This window comes from Hypanus sabinus, chromosome 25, assembly GCF_030144855.1.
Source record: "Hypanus sabinus isolate sHypSab1 chromosome 25, sHypSab1.hap1, whole genome shotgun sequence".
Lineage (NCBI taxonomy): Eukaryota > Metazoa > Chordata > Chondrichthyes > Myliobatiformes > Dasyatidae > Hypanus > Hypanus sabinus.
In genome coordinates, this window is record NC_082730.1 from 15,854,562 (window position 1) to 15,879,061 (window position 24,500).

The 24,500-nt window shown below is 42.4% G+C and overlaps 1 protein-coding gene across 1 annotated transcript in view; it reads right to left on the minus strand.

The window, feature by feature from the left end:
- Positions 1-23,994, minus strand: part of LOC132381043 (guanine nucleotide-binding protein G(t) subunit alpha-2) — a 62,442-nt gene extending 38,448 nt beyond the window's left edge. The window contains exon 1 of the mRNA XM_059950157.1: positions 23,877-23,994. Within this exon, the coding sequence (XP_059806140.1) occupies positions 23,877-23,994 (118 nt within the window). The remainder of the gene's footprint in view (positions 1-23,876) is intronic.
- Positions 23,995-24,500: the final 506 nt, after the last annotated feature.

Below are 24,500 nucleotides of genomic sequence, written 5' to 3' on the forward strand. Positions count from 1 at the left end.
GTAGCAAGCTCCCACAAACATCTTTGAAGGAATTAACCAGAAAACCTCCAATGCTCAGACAGGCACAATACATAATCTAAATATGCATAAGAAACCACCGGTGAAGGCTCTTGGCATGAAATGTTGACTGTTTATTCCTCTGCTGCCTGACCTGCAGAGCTCCTCCAGCATTTTGTGTTTGTTGCTTTGGATTTCTAGAAACTGCAGAATCTCTTGTCCATACTATACAAACATGTCTTCCCCCACCCCCCACCCCAATACACTTCTGCTCCCCTAACTCCCTCCTGAACTCCCTCAGCCCTCATACTCCTCTGCTCTGCTCAAACTCCAGGCTTTGCCTTGTGGAGTCATCCTAAATACTCCTTCTCCACTTTGAATGATCATGTAGCAGGTATTGGTGGGCATGTTGCATTTCTTCAAGGAAGCTTTGAAAATCACTGCTACCAATGGAAGAATATTTTCTTTCCCACAATCATTAACATCTCTTGTTGTGAATAGTACAACACCAAGCTGTTGTAAAACTGTTATCCTGCTGTGTATTTTGCAGAAATAGCTGATAAAAAATGTTCCTATTATTTTCCTCTCTTTTGGATCCAGAAGTATCTTCCTAGCACTGGCACAGGTAGAGTTAAGTATCCTTGCTTATAAAAGGCTACTATCCAAAGTGTTACATCTGTGTCCTGGCAAACCACAAGGCCAAATTTCCACTCTTGTTTGGAGATTGGCTGATTTATCTCTCAACAAAGGAATACTGAATTGAAGGAAGCGTATCCAATAAAAATATCAGGCTCTCCACTCTAAAATTAAATATGTAATTTGTATTGCCTGTACAACATCAAATGTCATTTGATGAACAGCTACCAGCATGTCCATCATGAAGTTGTGGAAGAGAGGAGAATTTCCTGTAAACCCAACTCCTTGCCCCTTTCCTGTGGTGAAATCAGAATGGGTCATGTTTTGCAGTCAGTTGTGAAACCATGACAGTCATTAAAGACCATGAAGAGAGAGAAGCATGAAGATCTAGTGATCCCTTTGTATGGTTTCCATTTCCGTGACAACAGTTAATATTCTGGTGGCTCCACAGAGGCTTGCAACATAAGCAGGCAATCACATTGAAGAATTGTCACAAAATGTAGGGTGGAAAGAGCTGATCCTTTATTAGCAAATGTATTTTTAAGCATGAAAATTAAGATTAGAACATGAGCAGAGCAGAAGAGTATGAGGGCTGAGGGGAGCGCAGGAGTTCAGGAGGGAGTTAGGGGAGCCAAAGTATATTGGAGGGGGGGGGGGTGGGGAAGACATGTGCATATAAACAAGAGATTCTGCAGTTTCTAGAAATCCAAGATTAGAAAATTAAGATTAGAAGCAGATGAAAAATCAAATGATCATCTAAAATGTAAATACATTGGTTTAATATTTTATAGAAATTCATAGATTTATACAGCCCATTTGTCCACTGAGCAATTGTCAATCATCCTGGACTCACTTACATGAATCCTACACTGACCTATTTTTTATTCTCCCTAGACTCTCCCGCCCCCAATTCCACTCAGTATCTACCACTAGGGACATTGTACAGTGGGCAATTAAACCACTAGCCCACACGTCTTCAGGATGTGGAGGAAATTGGAACATATTCAAGTATGGTGTTTTGAAATACTTATCTGAGGGAATTACACTCCATCTACTGCATAAAATATATATTTTAATAGATTTGTTAACAGAAATCATCACTTGCAAGAGCATTAAAAACCCAATTACACTCTGAAATCAAGTAGATGCAATTCAATGGATAGAAGCATGCAGATATGGTCAAAAGGTTCAGTTGCTGCTCAGGCTAAACATCAAAGTGGGAAAGGAATGTGTTCTACAGTAAGTGATTTTGACTGTGGAATGATCATTAATGCCAGATGGAGTGGTTTGAGTATCTCAGAAATTGCTGATCTCCTGGGATTTTCATGCACAGCAGTCTCTAGGGAGTTGTGCAACAAGCATTCAGTGAGCAGCATTTCTGCGAGCAAAAATGCCTTATGAATGAGAGAGGTCAGAGGAGAGCGGCCAGACTATTTCAAGCTGACAGGAAGACAGCAGGAACTCAAATAACCACACATTGCAATAGTGATGTGCGTAAGAGCACATCTGAACGCTAAACACGTTGAACCTTGAAGCAGATATGCTACAACGTACACACAGCGCCCACTTTGTTAGGTACAGGTGACGACTAATGAACTGGTCACGGTGTGTTGTTTCTATCTTGTCTCTTGTACCTGAGGATTTTCGCTTTGCAGCCTTCCACCCTCACCCGCTCTGTTCTGACAGTAAACCCTCCAATGTGATTACCTCATAACCACCACCTCAACGCAGAGGCAGTAGTTAGGAGTGGACAATAAATGCTGGTATGGTCAATAATGTCTGCATCTAATAAATTAATGACCTCAGTATCAGAATCAGAATCAGGTTTAATATCACCAGCACATGTCATGAAATTTCTTAACTTTGCAGCAGCAGTTCAATGTGATACATGATAATATAGAAATAAGCTGTGAATTACAGTATGTAAGTACAATTACATATATATAAATAAAATAGTTAAATTAAAATAAGTAGTGCAAAAATAGAAATTAAAACAAAGTAGTGAGGTAGTGTTCATGGTTTCAATATCCATTTACAAACTGGATGGCAAAGAGAAAGATGCTGTACCTGAATCATTGAATATGTACCTTCAGGCTTCTGTACCTCCTTTCTGATGGTAACAGTGAGAAGGGGGCATGTCCTGGGTGGTGGGGGTCCTTAATGAGGCACACTGCCTTTCAGAGGCATTGCTCCTTGATACTAAGGTGGCTAGTGCCTATGATGGAGCTGACTAATTTTACTATTCTCTGCAACTTACTTCGATCCTGTGCAGTAGTCTCCTACCCATGCTCTCCCCATACCAGATGATGATGCAGCCAGTCAGAATGCTCTTTACATTACATCTGTAGAAATTTTTGAGTGTTTTAGGTGACATTCCAAACCTCCCCAAATTCTTAATGAAATATAGTCACTGTCTTGCCTTAAATAATGCAGCAAGACTGGAATGAAGCATTCACTGGGGATGATCAGTAAAATGGTCGAATATAAAAACATTTGGAATGCCTCATTTTTTTCCACCATCTGTGTTTCTGATGTAAAGTGCATGCCTTTCAAATTAATTTAATTTTAATAGGAATTTTCCAGCAGTATAAAGCAAGCCAGACATTCCTGAAATTCAATGTCATTCACAACTTAACCTAATGTACAAAATACTGATTTGCTCAGATTGCATTGGATTCAGTTGGCAACCAATCTCATTGATAGCTTGAAAGCCTAGTGGGCTAGAAGAGGATAGATGGGTTATATGGCTTGCTGAAGTTTCCTACACCTTCTGATCAATATTTAAACAAGAAAAAGTCCTGGTGATATCAGTAGATGCTTAATATATCCGTATAAAATTCCTGAAGAAGGAAAACTGATTTTAAACCTCCGCTGCCTTGCGGCCAGATCCACCCATGGGAGAGGCTTCGGGACCAAACCCCAAGGAAGAAATCCGGAGCTGGGGTCCCTAAGGTAGCTTGATGTCATTTACAACTTCACTCTGACAACTTCTGCGATGACACTGGTGCCAAGCTGTGTCGGGACTTGCCCTTCCCTTGAACTACATCAGTGTTGTAGAAAGTGGGGTCCCGTTGTGTGGGCAACAGCCGGTTCTTCAAATCTTCCTGCCCGGGCTTGCGCCCTGGAGAGGGCACAGTCCACCAGAGGCACAAACCCATGATCCCCTGGGATCAACGGCTGTCTACCATCATAAAATTCCTTGACCTTGTTTTTGGCTTTTATCTATCTCTGACAACTGGTTTGTTACCACTGCCATATGTCATGGAATTTGCTGTTTTGGGGAAGCAGTACAGTGCAATACATAAAATATATTATAAATTAAAATTAATAAGGATTGCAAAACAAGAGCAAAAATAGTGAGGTAGTGTTCAAGGGTTCATTGTCTGTTCAGAAACCTGGTGGCAGAAGGGAAGAAGCTGTTCCTAATAAACTTGGGTGTGTGTCTTCAGGCTCCAGTACCTCTTCTCTGATGCTCGTGATGAGAAGAGGATATGTCCTGCGTGGTGGGGGCCCTTACTTAGGGATACTGGTTTTTTGAGGCATTCCCTTTTGACGATGTCCTCGATAGCGAGAGGCTGGTATGAGGAATGCATCTTAATATGTATTGTTCTCAATCCCAATTTCTCGATTATGGTTGTTTGTTGCTCCCAGGCTAGCCCTAGCATCTTGGCCGAGATGTGAGCTTTCAACATCGAATGTTGAAAGGCTTCGACAGAGTGGATGTGGAGAAGATGCTCCCAATGGTGGGTGAGTGGGCATAGCCTCAGAATAGAGGGACGTCCATTTACAATGGAGATGAGGAGGAAGTTATTTGCCAGTGAGTGGTGAATCTGTGGTACTTGTTTCCACAGGTGACTGTGGAGGCCAGTTCATTGGGTATATTTAAGGCACAGATTGATAGATTCTTGATTAGTCGGGGCATGAAGGCAGGAGATTGGGGCTGAGAGGGAAATGGATCAGCCATGATGATATGGCAGAGCAGACTCGATGAGCCAAATAGCCTAATTCTACTCCTGTATCTTATGGCTTTATGGTCTTTGTAGTGGCAATATGCAGAAATTTCCAATGGAGATGGACTGGACTGATAAAGATTGAGCCAGTGAGGGAGGGGTCAGTGCAGTCTCCGGTGGTCTGGCTACAGGTCAACTTTCAGAGACATGAGGAGAAGTTCTTTGGGTAGTCTCTGTCAGGAAGCATCTGCCTCCTTCAACATTTTGCTTATGATAGAAGTGGATTTGAAGGAAAACTAAATGACAAACAGGCTTTACAAAGCTCTCCTGTTTGGCTTATCAGTGGTATTTACTGATTAAATATTTTACTCTTTATTCTGAGCTGGCAGGTTAAGCTCCTCATTCCCAGCAGAAATCCCTTTAGCGGATAAGGAGCTGATCTGACAGAGACAATATGCTGCCACGGTCTCCCCTATAGCACCTCTCATGACAAATCCCCCAGTTCCCTCAGATAAGTCTTACTGCACAATCTGCTTCAGCTGCGATCAGTGTAATATAGTGCGACAGTGGTACATCGCAGTCTTCCGAGGCCACACCATCTTAAATACACACATCAAGGGTGGAATGACCTTGCTGCCTTCCAAAGTTAGACAGTAAGGAGGTTTGCTCCTGGCTGCATACAAAGTAACTGACCTCTGACAATGTGCATGGCCTTCTGGTTGGTACAATCGGTTCTTTTTTCTACTTTCGTGAGCTGCTGAGACAGGAACCTTGCATTCACTGTACAAATTATTTCTTCTTAAGAAGAATCTGATCCTGGACTTCATAAATAAATTCACAGAGCAGAAGACAAGGAAGTCATAAGACCATAAGACATACAAACCGATTGAGGCCATTCGACCCATTGAATCTGCTCTGCCATTCCGTCCTGGTTAATTTATTTTCACTCTCAACCCCATTCCTTCTCCCAGTAACCTTTGTCACCTTTACTAATCAAGAACCCATTAGCTTCCAGTTTAAATATACCCAGTGATGGCCTTCACAGCCGTTGGTGGCAATGAATATCACAGATTCGCCATCCTGTATCTAAGAAGCTCCTCCTCATCTCTGTTCTCAAGGGACGTCCCTCTATTCTGAGGCTGTGCCCTCTGGTCCTAGACACCCCACTGATGAGTGTTTATTGGTCTGAAAAAGTCAATAGTTTATTGTCATACACATAAGTACATATATGTACTGGTGTAATGACTACTGAAATAATGCAATGAATTCTGCATTCCAAAACTCAGGAAAGGTGTAAAGGCTTAAGAGAGGGTGCAGAAAATATATATTAAGGTGGGTGGGTGGCGGGGGGGAGTCAGGGGATGAAGATTAGATCCCAGTAAATGATCTATGTGCAGAATTAGATTCCTTCTTCTTCAGCCTCTTCCACCTATCACCTCCCAGCTTCTTACTCCATCAAAGTTCAAAAAGTTCAAAATAAAGTTAGTATCAAAATACATACATGTCACCATACAGTACCTTGAGATTCATTTCCTTATAGGCATTTTCAGGAAGATAAAGAAATATAATAGAATATATGAAATATTATACTAAACAAAGACTGATAAATATCCAAAGTGCAAAGGAGGAAAATAGTCCAAATAATACATTTTAAAAATTATTCATCCCTCTTCCTAGTGCACCCACTTTCAGCCTCACCTATCACCTGCCAGCTTGTACGCTTTCCCCTCCTACCACTACCTTACTCTGCCTTCTGCGCCCTTCCTTTTAGCTCCTGATGAAGGTCTCGGCCCAAAACATGCTCCCCCCCATAGATGCTGCCTGACTCGCTGAGCTCCTGCAGCATTTTGTGTGTGTTGCTCTGGATTTCCAGCAACCGCAGAATCTCCTGTGCTTATTATTGTTACGTGCTGATGCACTGTGAAATTCTTGCTCGTACAGACCGATTCATTGCAACAAGAGGTGGTACAGAGTAACACAAAGCAGAATGCAGGATGAAGTGCTGAGAAAGTGCAGTGCAGGTGAAGGGTAGGTGCAAGGTCACGATAAGGTAGATAGTATGTCAAAAGTCTTTCTAATGGTACTAGGGAATCATTCAATAGTCTTATAACAACGGGATAGAAGCTGCCTTTCATGCTTTTGTGTGATTTGGATTATGCCGGCTGCTTTACTGAGGCAGTGAAAATTGTCGATAGTGTCCATAGAGAGGAGGATGGTTTCTGTGATGTGTTGAGCTGTGTCTACAGTTTCATGTGGTCATATGCAGAGCAGTTGCTATACCAACCGGTGATAAATCTGGATAGGATGCATTGATTAAAAACTGGTGATAGTCAAAGAGTATGTGCCAAATTTCTTTAACCTCCCAAGGCTGGTAAGATTTCTTGGTTGTGATGTCAATGTGGTTGGATCAGGACAAGCTGTAAATTGCTTGAAGCAGATTTATAAATCAAATTGAGTATGTATCATTACGACAGTAATACTTCACTGAACATTTCCTAGGGCAATTGCCAAACAAAGGCATTGAGCCATGAACTGATATATTCGGGTTGATGATCTACAGAGAGAGCTGCCAAGAGAAGTTAAACGAAGAGATGTCATTCTGGCAACAGGTATGTGTCTTGATTGTTTCTGATGATAGACTAGGTTTGTAGCCAGTGCATTTTAAACAGCAAGTTTCTTCAAATTCGCAACTATAATATTTATCGCACATTGAACGCAACAGAAGTCAATCTCCTGGTTATTATCACTTCTTTTTGCAAGATCACCTCCTGCAAATTAGCTACTGCTTTTTTCGCTGGAACGGTAACAACTCCTCAAAAGCACATCATCACCATTTCGCAGAATGAAACAGCTTTAAAGTGATGGGAAGCAAACTCAGAGAAACGCTCTTTAGCTGTGAGTGCAGTGAAAGTGCAAGAAGAAAATGAGGGACCCAGCAGACCCTTTGGTCTGCCTGAAACTTGTTGGTCATTCAGCTCAGGGAGATATCCACAAGACTGGCTCAGTCCAGGCCGCAGGAGGACACGCTGAGGGACACACTGAAGCTCGATTCGGCCAACACCAAGCATCTGTGCAAAAGACAGCAGTCTTGATCCTTGTGCTACACAATATGGTGGGTTGAGTTGGGTGGGAGAAGCCCCTCGAACAATCAAAATGTGTATCACCTACCTCAGGGAGCTAATGAAAATATGATTAGGAATAGTCAGCATGGCTTTGTCAAAGGCAGGTCGTGCCTTACTAGCCTGATTGAATTTTCTGAGGATGTGACTAAACACATTGATGAAGGTAGAGCAGTAGATGTAGTGTAAATGGATTTCAGTAAGGCATTTGATAAGGTACCCCATGCAAGGCTTATTGAGAAAGTAAGGAGGCATGGGATCCAAGGTGACCTTGCTTTGTGGATCCAGAACTGGCTTGCCCACAGAAGGCAAAGAGTGGTTGTAGACAGGTCATATTCTGCATGGAGGTCAGTGATCTGTGATCAGCCTCAGGGATCTGTTCCAGGACCCCTACTCTTCATGATTTTTATAAATGACCTGGATGAGGAGGTGGAGGGATGGGTAGGTAAATTTGCTGATGATACAAAGGTTGGGGGTCGGGACATCGATAGGATACAAAACTGGGCTGAGAAGTGGCAGGTGGAGTTCAACCCAGAGAAATGTGGGGTGGTTCATTTTGGTAGGTCAAATATAATGGCAGAATATAGTATTAATGGTAAGACTCTTGGTAGTGTGGAGGATCAGAGTGATCTTGGGGTCTGAGTCCATAAGACACTCAAAGCAGCTGCACAGGTTGACTCTGTGGTTAAGAAGGCATACAGTGCATTGGCCTTCATCAATCGTGGAATTGAATTTAGGAGCTGAGAGCTAATGTTACAGCTATATAAGACCCCAGGTCAGACCCCACTTGGAGTACTGTGCTCAGTTCTGGTTGCCTCACTACAGGAAGAATGTGGAGGCCATAGAAAGGGTGCAGTGGAGATTTACAAGGATGTTGCCTGGACTGGGGAGCATGCCTTATGAGAATAGGTTGAGTGAACTCAGCCTTTTCTCCTTGGAGTGATGGAGGATGAGAGGTGACCTGACAGAGGTGTATAAGATGATGAGAGGCATTGATCATGTGGATAGTTAGAGGTTTTTTCCCAGGGCTGAAATGGCTAACATGAGAGGGCACAGTTTTAAGGTGTTGGGGAGCAGGTATAGAGGAGATGACGGGGTAAGCTTTTTTACGCAGAGAGTGGTGAGTGCATGGAATGGGCTGCCAGCAATGGTGTTAGAGATGGATACAACAGGGTCTTTTAAGAGACTCCTGGATAGATACATGGAACTTAGAAAAATAGAGGCCCATGGGAAGCCCAAGGTAATTTTTAAAGTAAGTACATGTTCAGCACAGCATTGTGGGCCAAAGGGCCTGTATTGTGCTGTAGGTTTCTGTGTTTCTATGGCGCCCACATGGTGGCAGCAATAGTTCAAAGTAAATATATTATCGAATTATATAAATATGTCGCCATATACAACCCTAAGGTTCAATTACTTGTGGGCATACTTAATAAATCTGTTTTGTATTTAATATGTAAGTAATGTTTGAGTTATCATGTGTATATATATATATATTGTTTGATTAAGCACTCTTGTATGTTTAAATAATTCATTATGGGTTATATGTAAAAATATGTTAACTGCATATGTCATCAAGCTACCATGTGATACTAGTGCACCTCGTTTAAAGACAAAGTTACACCCACATTTTCAGACTCCTGTGTCTTTCTTTGAATGAGTTTAATGTTTTGAAGTTACAAAACATAACTAAATCCATAAAAGAATAACAACCATAATAAAATATATGCACTACGCTATCTTTACGTCCTTTTCTCGTTAAAGTTTTCACTGCCGAATTCCCAACCATGAATATAAACATTTTATCTTTTGCTTTGTTTCTTCTTTTCTGTACATTTTTCATCAAATATAAAGTCTTTTTTTTTTGAAATGTAAAAAAAATCACCCAATACTGAGGTCTGGGCCCTGTGAAACAGCCTTTCAAACATTTGAAGTGTACTTTTAGATTTTATACATACAATGTACAAAAATTGATGTCTCTATGAATATTTAGCTTGACAGCACTATGCACATGTACTCCTGATGACGTAATGGTGTAAAGTAAGCCATGTACTTTGTTTTCTTTTATGTATATATAATATACATTTTATTTTTGAGAAAAATAATTTTTTAAAAAACAGAATGAACAGTGCAGATAATAATCCTGCTCCCTGAAAGATTCAGCGACCCAGTTTCAAACCTCACCTCGGGCATGGTCTGTGTGGAGATTGAATGTTCCCTTTTGTTACCATGAGGATGTCTTCCATCTGATCCAATTTCATCCCAAGGATGGATAATTTTCCTGCTGCAAACGGCCTCTAATGTGGAGGTGAGTGGTACAATCTGGCCTAGGGCTGACGGGGCAAGTATGGAGAATAAAATGGGGCAATTGTAGGATTAGTGTAAAGGGTGCCTATCATAAAATCAGAGGTGCAAAGGGATTTGGGGATCCTCGAACAGGAATCCCTGAAGGTTAACTTGCAGGTTGAGTCGGAGGTGAGGAAGGAAAATGCGATGTTAGCATTAATTTTAAGAGGACTAGAATATAAAAGCAAAGATTTGATGTTGCGATGTTTGCCAAGCTAGAGCTGAGTAGTGCTGTGGCTTTTTAAGGCGTCAGCCAGACCGCATTTGGAGTACTCTGAGCAGTTTTGGGCTGCTTACTGAAGACAGGATGTGCCAGCACTGGAGAGGGTCCAGAGGAGGTCACGAGAATGATTCCAGGACTGGAAGGGTTGACGTATGAAGAGCATTAAATGGCTCTGTGCCTGCACTTACTGGAGTTTGGAAGAATGAAAGGCACGGGGGTGGGGGGGGGGGGGGATCTCATTGAAAGGCCTAGATGTCGTGGATGTAGAGAGGATTTTTTTTTTGAATAGTGGAGGAGTCTAGGACCAGAGTGCACAGTCTCAGAACAGGGACACATGCATTTAGAACAATGATAAGAATAAATTTCTTTAGCCAGAGGGTGGAGGATCCTTAGAATCCATTGCTACAGACAGCTATAGAAGCCAAATCATTGGGTATATTTAAAGCACAGCCTGTTGGGTGCTTGATTAATAGGTTGTCAAAGGTTACAGGGAGAAGGCAAGAGAATGGGCTGAGAATGGATAATAAATCAGCTATGACGGAATGGCAGAGCCTAATTCTGCTCCTGTGTCTGTTGGTCTAGTGGTCTTTTATGCACAGCAGACTCGATGGGCCAAAAGCCTGTGTCCATGATGTATAACTGCATTACGTTTACCTGTGATGGCAGAGCGTGCACAAAGAACATAAAAATGAGGAACAGGAGTCACCCACCTTGGTCCTCAATCCTTTTCTGCCATTTAACACGATTGTGGCTGATTATCTCAGCTTGATTCTGCTGCAATGTTCTCCCCTCATCCTCTGCTACTTTTACCCTCCAGAGATCTATGAATCTCTGAGCGAGTCCAATGACTGAGCCTTGACAGCCTTGCTGAGCAGAGATCTTTAAAGGCTCATGGCCCTTTGAGAGAAGAAATGACCCCACACCACCTACCCCTTTTTACTGAGACTGGAATCTTCAGTTCACAACTCCTCAGTCAGGGGAAAGAGTCTCCCTGCAGTATCCTGATGGAACTGTAAGTTTTATAGACAATAGACAATAGGTGCAGAAGTAGACCATTCGGCCCTTCGAGCCTGCACCACCATTCTTAGATCATGGCTGATCATCTACTATCAATACCCGGTTCCTGCCTTGTCCCCATATCCCTTGATTCCCCTATCCATAAGATACCTATCTAGCTCCTTCTTGAAAGCATCCAGAGAATTGGCCTCCACTGCCTTCCGAGGCAGTGCATTCCAGACCCCCACAACTCTCTGGGAGAAGAAGTTTTTCCTTAACTCTGTCCTAAATGACCTACCCCTTATTCTCAAACCATGCCCTCTGGTACTGGACTCTCCCAGCATCTGGAACACATTTCCTGCCTCTGTCTTGTCCAATCCCTTAATAATCTTATATGTTGCAATCAGATCCCCTCTTAATCTCCTTAATTCCAGCGTGTACAAGCCCAGTCTCTCTAACCTGCCTGCGTAAGACAATCCGGACATCCCAGGAATTAACCTTGTGAATCTGCGCTACACTTCCTCTACAGCCAGGATGTCCTTCCTTAACCCTGGAGACCAAAACTGTACACAGTACTCCAGCTGTGGTCTCACCAGGGCCCTGTACCAAATGCAAAAGGATTGCTTTGCTCTTGTACTCAATTCCCTTTGTAATAAAGGCCAACATTCCATTAGCCTTCCACGTTTCATGTGGCCACCTCTCATTCTCCTAAACCCTAGAGAATGCAGGCCCAGTTTAGTCAATCTCTCCTTTTCACAAGTTTAAAGGCGGATTCCTAACGCAGCACTTTCCAAACCAACCACCATTACCAACTCGAAGGACGAGGTCAGCAAAAGCATGGATACACCACAAATGAAAGCTGCCCTCCCAGCCAGATCCTGGCTTGACTTGGAATACATTCAACCGTCACTTTATTAGTGACCTTCTGCACCTAATACAGTGGCCACTGAGTGCATTTTGTATATTGGTGGACTTCTGCTGCTGTAGCCCATCCACTTCAAGCTTGAGATGCTCTTCATTTGTTATTTTGGTGATATAACCTTGTGAGCCACGCTGTCCCACAACTCTACAACCCCGAGTAACCCTAGCATGATCATGGGACAATTTATTTATTTATTGAGCTACAGTGCAGAATAGGCCTGCTGGATCTTCGAGCCATGCAGCCCAGCAATCCTCTGATTTAATCCTAGCCTAATCACGGTACGATTTAGAGTGACTAATTAACCTACCAACTGGTAGGTAGGTCTTTCGATTGTGGGAGAAAACCGGAGCACCCAGAGGAAACACACGCATTCCACGGGGAGGGCATGCGGAGACACATTCATGGAATTGAACGTCGAACCCCAAAGGTTCCCAAGCTGAAATAACATTGCGCTAACTCCTACATTACCATGGTGCTTTCTGCACACCACTATTGTAATGCACGGTTATTGGAGCCTCTGTCACCTTCCGGTCAGCTTGAACCAGCCTGACCGTTCTCCTCTGACATTTCTTGAAAACAAGCCATTTTTGCTCACAGAGCTGCCACTCACCGTCTCTGCTTTTTAGTTTTTTTATGCTATTCTCTGTAAACTCCAGAGACTGTTGTGCATAACAATCCAGGGGATTAGCAGTTTCTGAGATACTCAAACAGCCCCATCTGGCACCAAGAATTATTCCACGGTCAAAGTCACTTAGATCACATTTCTTCCCCATTTTGATATTTGATCTGTACAACAGCTGCACCTTTTGTTCTTCTTGTAAAGTTTAGTGAAGGTTGCAGACCAACATAAGGTGCATTGCCACCACCTACTGCGTTGAAGTGTAGAGCAAAGAGACAGGATACCCATTAAACTCCCCCCCCAAAAAAAATCTCAAATAATATCAAAAAGTTTAATGCTTTTCAGAAATTCAAATACACACTTGAATACATTGCCTTGTCTGCATGCCGTTGTGCGTTGAGTTGCTGCCACATGATTGGCCGATTTAATATTTGCACTAACCGGAACATGTACAGATGTACCTAATAAAGTGGCCACTGAGTGTTATTGCCAATTCATCATCTAATTCAAAATGCCAGCACTCCCTCCCTGACAGCATTGTGCGTCTAGCCAAACCTCAAGGCCTGCAGCGGTTCAGGAAGGCACATCTCACTGCCACCTTCTCACAGACAACCTGGATTGGGTAATTAAGCACTGGCTCAGCTTGTGAACCCCAAATCTCTTGGACACACCAAGCCTTGGCCATCTCTGTTGTACACCAGTGGACTGAAAGGCAAAGCCGGCTGCCGCCGTACAGAAGCAGTCAGCAGGTGAAGTCAACGTGGTTACCATGGCAAGCACATGGTGGAGAAGGGTGGAGTTTGAGCTATGGCTTCAGTGGATGTTACTCCATGATGGGCTCATCTGGTATGTGAAAACGATCGCAACTGTCAGGTGTAGCTCCATTGGCCAATGCAGGGTGAAAACTACAAGCTGTAGGAAACAGCTGCTTGTATATATATATTTTTTTTTTGTAAAATTCTGTTGTATTTTCTTCTTGCAAGAGAATAAATCACAAGGTAGTATACAGTAGCATATACCTATGCACTTTGATAATATATTTACTTTGAACTCTGAACTGATCCTTTCTAATCTAATCATAAGAGATTCTGCAGGTGCTGGAAATCCAGACTAACACATAGAAAATGCTGAAGGAACTCAGCAAGCTAGACAGCATCTATGGAAAGGAATAAAGAGGTGACATTTTGGGCTGCAAACCTTCATCAGGACCTTCTAACTTAATCCCTCTATTTTCCCTGCTCCCATTTAAATCTCTCATTTTCAGACAATGGTTAGAAAATCCACATCTAATTGTCAATTTACTTCAAGATAGGAATAGGCCTTGGAATAGGCCTTTCCGGCCCACTGGGTTGCTCCGCCCAGCAACCCACCTATTTAATGACCAATTAACATTCACTTGACCAATGACCAATTAACCTACTAACCAGTACAACTTCAGACTGTGGGGGGAAATCAGAGCACCCACAGGAAACCCACATGGTCAGGGGGAGAACATACGAACTCTCAGAGGCAGCATCAGAATTGAACTCTGAACTGCGAGCTGTAATAGCATCATGCTGACCATTACGCTGTTGTGGTGTCCAGTTCCATTCAATGGACATCCTGTACCCATTGCCATGGACCAGCTCCCTGAAGTAATAAGGGAAGTTGTTTAAATGGAACCTGCCTCTGGAAGCTGCCTGATATCAAAAGGCAAGTAGCTGTCAATCTGAAGCAAGCGTCAGTCGGCACAGATCAGACCAGCCAGATTGTTGGGGTGGACTCTTAGAAACATAGAGACATAGAAAATAGGTGCAGGAGTAGGCCATTCGGCCCTTTGAGCCTGCACCGCCATTCGGCCCTTTGAGCCTGCACCGCCATTCAGTATGATCATGGCTGATCATCCAACTCAGAACCCTGTACCTGCTTTCTCTCCATACCCCCGATCCCTTTAGCCACAAGGGCCATATCTAACTTCCTCTTAAATATAGCCAATGAACTGGCCTCAACTATTTCCTGTGGCAGAGAATTCCACACATTCACCCCTCTCTGTGTGAAGAAGATTTTCCTCATCTCGGTCCTAAAAGGATTCCCCTTTATCCTTAAACTGTGACCCCTCGTTCCGCACTTCCCCAACACTGGAAACAATCTTCCTGCATTTAGCCTGTCCAATCCCTTTAGAATTTTATACGTTTCAATAAGATCCCCCCTCAATCTTCTAAATTCCAGTGAGTATAAGCCTAGTCGATCCAGTCTTTCTTCATATGAAAGTCCTGCCATCCCAGGAATCAATCTGGTGAACCTTCTCTGTACTTCCTCTATGGCAAGAATGTCTTTCCTCAGATTAGGGGACCAAAACTGCACACAATACTCTAGGTGCGGTCTCACCAAGGCCTTGTACAACTGCAGTAGAACCTTCCTGCTCCTGTGCTCAAATCCTTTTGCTATGAATGCCAACATACCATTTGCCTTTTTCACCGCCTGCTCTACCTGCATGCCCACCTTCAATGACTGGTGTACAATGACACCCAGGTCTCGTTGCATCTCCCCTTTTCCTAATCGGCCACCGTTCAGATAATGATCTGTTCTCCTGTTCTTGCAACTGGGGGAGATTCTTCTTACAGGGGGAGATTTAAGCTATCACAGTAAAGCATAGGAGGGTGATTTTACATGGTGTATTACAGAATTGTGTGTGGTCTGAAGTAATACATCAATATTGGATAAAGGAGTATTAAACCTTTAAAAGTAAGTAAATAGCGAAGGATGAGAGAGCTCTCATCCAACTTGTCTTTCTATTCACCTTCTTCCTCCCATATGTCCTACATCTTTGTCCTAGTTTTCTCCATGCTTCCCATTTGCTTTTATTGTCCTGCCACATTTATACAGTCAATGTTGTAGCAATTTTGTTGGCACTATTCACAATATTGTTCTGCTGTCTTATTCAACTTGCATTCCTCTTCTGAAATCAGTTTACCAAATTATACACCACAATACTTGTCCAATAACTGAAATAATTCTTTCTTTGGGTGACAGGGTAGAGAAGTGATTCTACCAAAGGAGGTGTAAGGCACTTCTTCCCTCCACTACCCTTAGGCAAGGTGTCGCACCTGGTTAGCACCACCACCACCCCCAAAATCAGGGTCACGTGAAGCCATGGGAGCAGGTGGTAGATGGTCATATGAGCAGCTGGTGCATATCACAAGTCCTGGTTATGGAACCACTGACACCAGGCAGACAGTCTCTGAAGTGTATTGATAATTGCTGGGGTCACCTGTTTTGTAAAGACACTGCCCAGAAGAAGGAAATGGCAAACCATTTCTGTAGAAGAATTTGCCAAGGATAATAATGGTCACAGAAGGACCATGATCACCCACGTAATGCACATAATGATGATGATGAACTAACCTATCAATATGCACGTCCTTCAGATGTGGGAGGAATCCAAATCACCCAGCGGAGGTCCACACAGAGATGACGTGCAGACACTACCCAGACAGAACCAGAAGTCAGGATTGAACTGGGCTGGCTGGAGATGTGAGGCAGCAGCTCTGTTAGTTATGCATTATACCATCAATGTGCTCATTGAAAGAAAGGCGTACAGGTCCATAGGTTGGCTAGTTCCAAGCTAATGCTGGATCAGCCATTCTTGCTCTCTCCTTACAATTTTTGACCATTGCAACTTTGGACTACTCCAGGGGGCCTTGCTGTGGGTCTGGAGTCACAAGTAGCAGACCAAATAAGGACAGCAGATTTCATGCCCTTGAGAGCAATAGTGAACCAGATGGCATTCCTATATTTATACCCGTTAGGGGCAGTGTACAAATAAAATCAACATTGCTAATTGGTGCATGTAAGTACTCGCACTGGTTTAATGAGTTTTTAAATTGAATTTGCTGGATGAATTGAAAGCTAGAGATGGAATTTGTGTCCAAAAAATCTCATTTACTTAGCTACTTGAGTTCCATTTGCCACCATTCGTCCCTTCCTCTGGCTCATTTCTGACTTGCTTCTAATTCTAATTTGAATTCTAATTCTAATTCTAATTTGTGTTGGATATCCTAATTCTTGAACTCTTCAAGTAATTTTGGGATAAAATACAGAAGTACCTAATAATTATTATTTATATAATAATTTTTAAGAAATAATAAACACAAGAGATTCCGCCGATGCTAGAAATCCAGAGTAACACACACGCGCACACAATGCTGAAGGAACTCAGCAGGTCAGGCAGCATCTATGGAGAGGAATAAAGATTTAAAGTACATTTATTATCCAAGTATGTATCAATTATACAATCTTGTCTGCTTCCAGGCAGCTACAAAGTAAGAAACCTGAAAGAACCCGATTAAAAAAAAGAAAAGACCAATCCCCAATGCGCAGAGGAGAAAAATAAAACACAAATTACGCCAACAACAGAAGCGAGCAACAGCATTCTGAACCAAATCCTCGGAGCAGCCTGGGATAGGCTTAAAGCCTCCAGTATCTGTTCTAATCTCAGCACCACGGGGAGAGAAGTGAACCTTACAGAAGAGCGAGCAAAACCAGCTCAACTCTCGCCTCCGATCCCGACACCCTGCCTTTCCAGTCTATCTGGACCAGCGTTTAGTTGACGTTTCAGGCCAAGATCCTTCCTCGGGACCCTTCATACATTAAATAATAACAATGTAATAATATATTGATTATAAAGTTCTGGCTAAGCTGTATCCTGTAAACAAAAGTTTCTTGGCCATTTACCATCTTGATGTTTCTGGAAGCTTGGCTGCATACATTGCAATGGAGATGCCAGTCCTGAAGTACTTCAGTTGCTCTAAATTATCCTGGGACATAAAAAGAGCAGGGTAGATACAATTTTTTTTTAAATTCATGTTGCTTCTGTGCGTGCCACTAATTTATCCTGTAGCAGTTTGCAACAACGTCTCACTCCTGTCAGAGTGTCAGATTTTGTTGATGGAAGCCAACAATTTGCTTGAGTAGCAAAGGATCCACCCTATACATGTCTGTGAGGCTACAGGTTCTTTCTGACAATCACTATAATACATAGGAGCAGAATTAGGTCATTTGAGTCTAGTCTGACATTCCATCATGGCTAACTTATAATCCCTCTCAACCCCATTCTCCTGCCTTTTCCCTGGTAATCTTTGGCACCCTTACTAATCAAGAATCTATCCACCTCCACCTTAAATATATCCAATATCCAATAGCCTCCACTGGCTAAATAAAAATCTTCCTTCTATTCTGAGGCTGTGCTTTCTGGCCCTAGACTTCCTTGTTCTTCACTGTCTTGGAGGAGTCTATGACCAATGACTTGACCTCCACAGAGTCTGCTGACAATGAATTCCACTCCAGATGGCTGTAGATCAAGAGGTGTGTCTCGTGGACCAATGCTACTGGGACACAAGCCAGGGTCAAATCAACCGGGTGAGGGTGTCTGATGTTGAAAGACCCAAAACACCTGATGACCCAGGTTGCATCACTGATAATGTGTCCCAGTGCATCCTAGGATATATCCCAGTATCACAGATTCACTGCTCTCTGGCTAAAGAAATCATGTAAACTTTAAGGTCATGTGCAGAAACTCGAGTACTTTCAAACTTGTTGTCTTGACATCTGACCAGGCTTTTCTTTTCAGTTTGAGTCTTGTACTGTGTGACAAGAGTTTCACTTCCAGCATACACATGTCTGTTCTTTAGTCATAAGATGCTCCTGCTATGAGATTAGTGTTTCCAGAATCAATTTAAGTTCTAATCGGCTGTCTTTAAACTTAAGATCTTTAGATTCTGGTAGTGCGGAAGTCAAGAGAAAACTGTAGCAGTTTATCACTATCCAGATGTTAAAATGGCTGGAAATGTATGGAGAATGCATTCAAAATGAATAAAGTGGTCAGAATTTGTAGGATAGTGGAGTGATATCAGGGGTATATTGAAGACAATAAGAAAAATAAACAGAAATATGTGAACCTTCCTCCCACACACCTTTACCTGTTTAATTATTAAATAGGATCATGGCTGATCTCTTCCTTGGAGACACAAATCATGCTCATGGAGTCTTTTTTAATGCTTGTACATGCCTTTGAAATCCTTGGACCCATCCCAATCAAAGTGAATTCACGTGAGAATCTGTTTCAAATGATAAATACAAGGGCTTCCTGGTTAGGGATGATCTAACTTAAGGATATCTAATCTTATAGAAATTCTTCCATACATTTTTAAAGCATTTTCAAGATCATTAATTCGTTATGTACTGTGTTCTATGACAGTGGATGACCATGGTCTTTCCATGACTATTATTGTTCTCGGCAAATTTTCCTAGAGAAGTTGTTTGCCATTGTCTTCTTCTGGGCAGTGTCATTACAAGATGGGTGACCCTAGCCATTATCAATACTCTTCAGAGATTGCCTGTCAGTGGTTGCATAACCAGGACTTGTGAAATGTTTCAACTGCTCATACGACAATCCACCCCCTGTTCCCACGGCTTCGCATGATCCTGATTATGGGGCTAAGCAGATGTTAATTCCTACCAAAGAATGACCTGTAGGCTGTGGAGGGAAGGGTGCTTTAGAACTCCTTTGGTAAAGAAGTATCTCCACCCCTCCACCCTATTTGCAAGATAGTCATAATAATAAAATACTTTGTGGTGTTCGATAATGACTGAGAACAACATATTTCATTAGTTTAATTTGGGTGGTGTTAAGGTAACTATTCAGTGAAGTTAAATAGTTATAGTGTGTGTATTCAGTGTGTTAGGATATGGGTAACTATAGAAAGTGAATGTTTCTGATTTGCAGAGAAACTGGCAAATGGGAACTTCTCAGCAATAGATCCCTTATGAAACATGGGGACTGTCTGCACATCCACAGGGAGTGTGTCTGTGTGTTCCTTCAATTGTTCCAATAATCTACTTGAATCTCATTTACCTTCCCCAACCCACACTTTGGACAACTGTGCCTCAGTCCAAAACTCAGTGGTTGTACTTCCCAAAAAATTAATATTCCAGCAAGTTTAACAAGCCAAGCAGGAGGCTCCCATGGAAGCTCCTGGTCTAGAGTGCAATGAGTCTTGGTGATTGAATTCTTAGCGTGAGATCCGAACAGACTACTGAAAAACCTGATGTTCAGTGTAATTAAATGGTGATCAAAGCCTTGCAGTAATTTGCCAAAGCTCCATCTCAGAGCCTCAGAGTCACATTAAAGAAAGACAAGACTAGTGGGCACAAGAGAGTACAACCTCTTGCGGTACCCCTTCAACTCACACAAAATCCTGATTTCCAAGCATGAGAATAAATTTCTTTAACTTCCAGTAATGTCTTCCCCCTCCCCTTCTCTCCTTTTCCATTCCTAATTCTAGCTCTCTTCTTACCCCTGTTCTTTTCCTCACCTGCCTATCACTTACTCTGGTGCCCCTCCTCCTTCTGTTTCTCCCATGTCCATTCTCCTATCAGATTCCTTCTTCTTCAGCCCTTTACCTTTTCCACCTATCACCTCCCAGCTCCTCACTTCATTCCCACTCTTCCACCTTCCCCCTCTTTGCCTATCATCTGCCAGCTTCTGATTCCACCCCCAGCTTTTGATTATGGTTCCTTTCTCCTTCCTTTCCAGTCCTGATAGAGATGGCCCAAAATATTGACTGTTTATTCTTCTCCCTAGATGCTGCACGCCCAGCTGATTCCCTCCAACATTTTGCGTGTGATGCAAACATACCACCAACCCTTCCTTATTTGTTACTGAGCCCGAATTCATGGAATGGGTGCACCTTCATCCCATGCACTACAGTGTTTATAGTACACCCAGTGGCCCATTTTTAGGTACCTCCTTTATCTACTAAAGCGGCCACTGAGTGAATTTTCTGCTGCTGTAGCCCAGCCTCTTCAAGGTTCAATATGTTGAGCATTCAGAGATGCTCTTCTGCACACAACTGTTGTAATATGTGGTTATTGGAATTACTGTTGTCTTCCTGTCAGCTTGCACCAGTCTGACCAACTTTCTCCGCCCTCTCTCATTAACAAAACATTTCCTTCCACAGAAATGCCATTCACTGGATTTTTCTTTCATTTTCATGCCATTCTCTGTAAACTTTAGAGAGCTGTGCATGGAACGCCCAGGAGAACAGCAAGTTCTGAGATACTCAAACCAACCCATCAGTCAATAATGATCATTCCATGGTAAATTTCACTTAGATCGCATTTCTTATCCATTCTGATGTTTGGTCTGAACAACATTGAACCTTTTGACCATATCATGCATCCAGTTGCTGCCACACGATTGGCTGATTAGATATTTGCAATCACAAGCAGACAGTTAACTGTATCTAATAAATTGGTCACTGAGTGTAACTGATGGTTAGAATTAGAAATTAAAAGTAATTGCTGCTCTTGCAAGTGATGCCCACATAACCTTACATCACTAATATTGAGGGTCTGTTTTATCTCTCCATGGAGAGTGTGATTCTTCCTCCAATGCACTTAGCAACTTGAACAACAGTTAGTACTCGAGAGGATGTGGTTAAAGTACAGATCTCATTGGTAAAAGAACCACAAGACAAGGGTTATTGGTCTTGGGACTTGCAGGACAAAGACTGTCACAATAAATCAAACAGCCTTGGATGTAACAAGACAAGAGGCAGTGAAAAGATATTAGATTATGACCTTCACTAAACAGACCTGCTAAACAGTTTAAATATACTCTATAAATAGATTGAAGTCCAGGTAGAATCTGAATCAGTTCTTATATCACCAGCGTTTGTCGTGAAATTAGTTAACTTTGTGGCAATACAATGCAATTCATGATAATATAGGAGAAAAAGCTGTGAATTACAGGAAGCATATAAATTAAACTAAATAAGTTGCGCAAAAACAGAAGTTAAAAATAAAAACTTTGTAGCGTTCATGGGTTCAATGTCCATTTAGAAATCGGATGACAGAGGGGAAAATGTTGTTCCTGATTCGCTGAGTTTAGTTCATTCAAATAAATTGAGGGAGTTGCAGCAATTAGTTAATGAAATATTTACATATTGGCTGATCAAAGGACTCCGAGAAACCACAGAGGAAGCATGACCACAAAGTGGTTCAGTGCAAATGCAAAAGCCTCAGTAGGCCTCAGCAAACTGGCTTCTGAATCAATAGATTGTGGTTTAGAGTCTCACTTAGAAAGTCATTTGTCTAATAGTTCTTTGCAAGAACAATCCATGGAGTCTCACTTACTGATTTTCACCTGGGGCCCTGTAAATCAATCAATCAATCAATCTCTCTCTCTCTCTCTCTCTCTCTCTCTCTCTCTCTCTCTCTCCCCCTCTCTCCCCCTCTCTCCCTCTCTCTCTCTCTCCCTCTCTCTCTCTCTCCCTCTCTCTCTCTCCCCTCCCTCTCTCTCTCTCCCCTCCCTCTCTCTCTCTCCCCCTCCCCTCTCTCTCCCCCTCCCCTCTCTCTCCCCTCCCCTCTCTCTCTCCCTTCCCTCTCTCTCTCCCCCTCCCCTCTCTCTCCCCTCCCCTCTCTCTCCCTTCCCCCTCTCTCTCTCCCCTCTTTCTCTCTCTCCCCTCCATCTCTCTCTCCCCTCCTTCTCTCTACCCCCCCTCTCTCTCCCCTAATTTCATTTTGAAACATTCCCTGTGTATTTCCTCTCGACACCCCTATTTACTTGTCAATCAGCTTTAATATATAGGTGACAGGTGAGACCACACACCCACTTCCCCCTCAGCTAGTTTCACTTAACACTGCAGGCTTAAAACCATTCCCTCCTCCCACCGTATTATTCTGGCTTCTTCCCCTTTCCTTTCCAGTCCTGATGAAGGGTCTTGGCCTGAAGCTTTGACTGTTTATTCCTCTTCATAGATGCAGCCTGATCTGCTGCGTTCTGATATTTTGTGTGTGTTGATCTGACTTTCCAGCAACTGCAGAATCTCTTGGGTTTATTATATCTTGGAATCTTCTCTTTTCTAAGGCTAGCAACTCTAGCTCCTCGGATCCATCCCTTAAAAGGTTCAAAGATTCATAGATTACGTATGCAGTATACAACTCTGAAATTTGTCTTCTCCCAACTCCATTTTACTAGCCTTTTATTGCAGACTCTAAGGGCTTCATCTCTTCCGGCAGACACCTGAACTAGATCTGCTGCTTCAGTCTCAACTGAAACAGTGTTTTGTTAGGATTTAATGCAACCTCTTGCTCTGTCTCTTTTTATCCCAGCCCCAAATCCTGAAGGTATTTTAAAACTTCGAACTATTGTTTTGAGCACACCATTAAATTGTCTGCCTTGAGAGATTTTTTGGTCTTTCTTTAGACTTTTTGGTGAAATTTAAAGCCAAGTCCTGATCTACCCTTTCAAGCAGATGTTACTGCTTTAACAATGAGTCAACATTTATAATTCAGAGTCACCGCTATAGAGCATGTGACCATATGTAGCAATCGGGTACTAGGCTTCCAAAATTAGAATGGTGATGACACTTTAAGGTCACATAATTTCTCATAAAACCTTTTAATGTGACAGGCATTAGATGAAAGCATGTTCTTGTTTTCAAATACTCCAAGTTTTCTTCTTAATCCATTTATTTCAACACATTGTCATGTGTCCTGAATAGTTCGGTGTAATAATTGTGTGTTTCTTGGTGTCTTTTCTACATTGGATAGCTTAGCTCACTACATAAACAACAATTTCTTGATTTAATTTCCTCCCTCATTCTACCTTCTTTAAAGATTTGTTTCAGGAGTTAACCCCATAGGGTTTAAACTGAAAAAAAACAAACGAGAAAATCTGCAGTTGCTGGAAATCGAAGCAACTCACACAAAATGCTGGAGGAGCTCAGCAAACCAGGCAGCATCCATGGAAAAGAGTAAACAGTTAACGGTTCAAGCCAGGACACTAATGAGTCCTGAAGAAGGGTCTCAGCCAGAACCGTTGACTGTTTACTCTTTTCCATTGATGCTGCCTGATCTGCTGAGTTCCTCCAGCATTTTGTGTGAGTTGCTTGGGTTTAAACTGAAATTCATTTAAATAAAGATTAGTAAACTAGCGTAGCTTTGTTTAATCAAACTAAAATTTACATAAATTATAAATTCACTTCTATTGATACAAATGCTTTCCACTTTTCTCAGATGTCTGAATTACCTAGAAGCAGCAATTTCACTGTTCTGGCTTCCTTCTCTGCATCTTCCTGGAGTTTCTTTTCCAGTTCTTTTGACCTCTTGGCTAGCTCCTTGTCCTCTGCACTCGCTCCACTACCCATCTCTGAATCTTCTGTTGGTTCCAGCGCAAAAGAAAAGGGGAACCCTTCAGATGAAGAGAAAGGAAGCTCGTTCGTGATGAGAGGTTGGGTGGTCTACCAGCTTCTGCGCTGCGCCTCCAAAGTCTTGCAAGTTGGCAGCCTGCTGTCCAGCCACACTCCTGCAGAGGCAAAGTACACCTCTCAGAGCTTTCCTCCTTGCTCTTCTGACTTATTCCTCTTCAAACTTAATCTCTTAGTTGGGATTATGGAATACGAGCACCCACCTGAACAGAGAAATCCAATTAAAACTAAGGAGATCAGAAGGTCATATATATTGGACCTGGTATGAATAGCCTTTTAAATTCACATTGGGGAAATACAGCATATCAAATGTATATAGAACGATCCTGCATAGTCTCAGTGCATAGATCCCTAATAATTCAAGGACTATTGTATCTTGGTGCCTAAATCATAAGGTCAAGTGATGTTGGGTTAGGTTGTAGAATTGTTAATTTCCTTGTATTTTT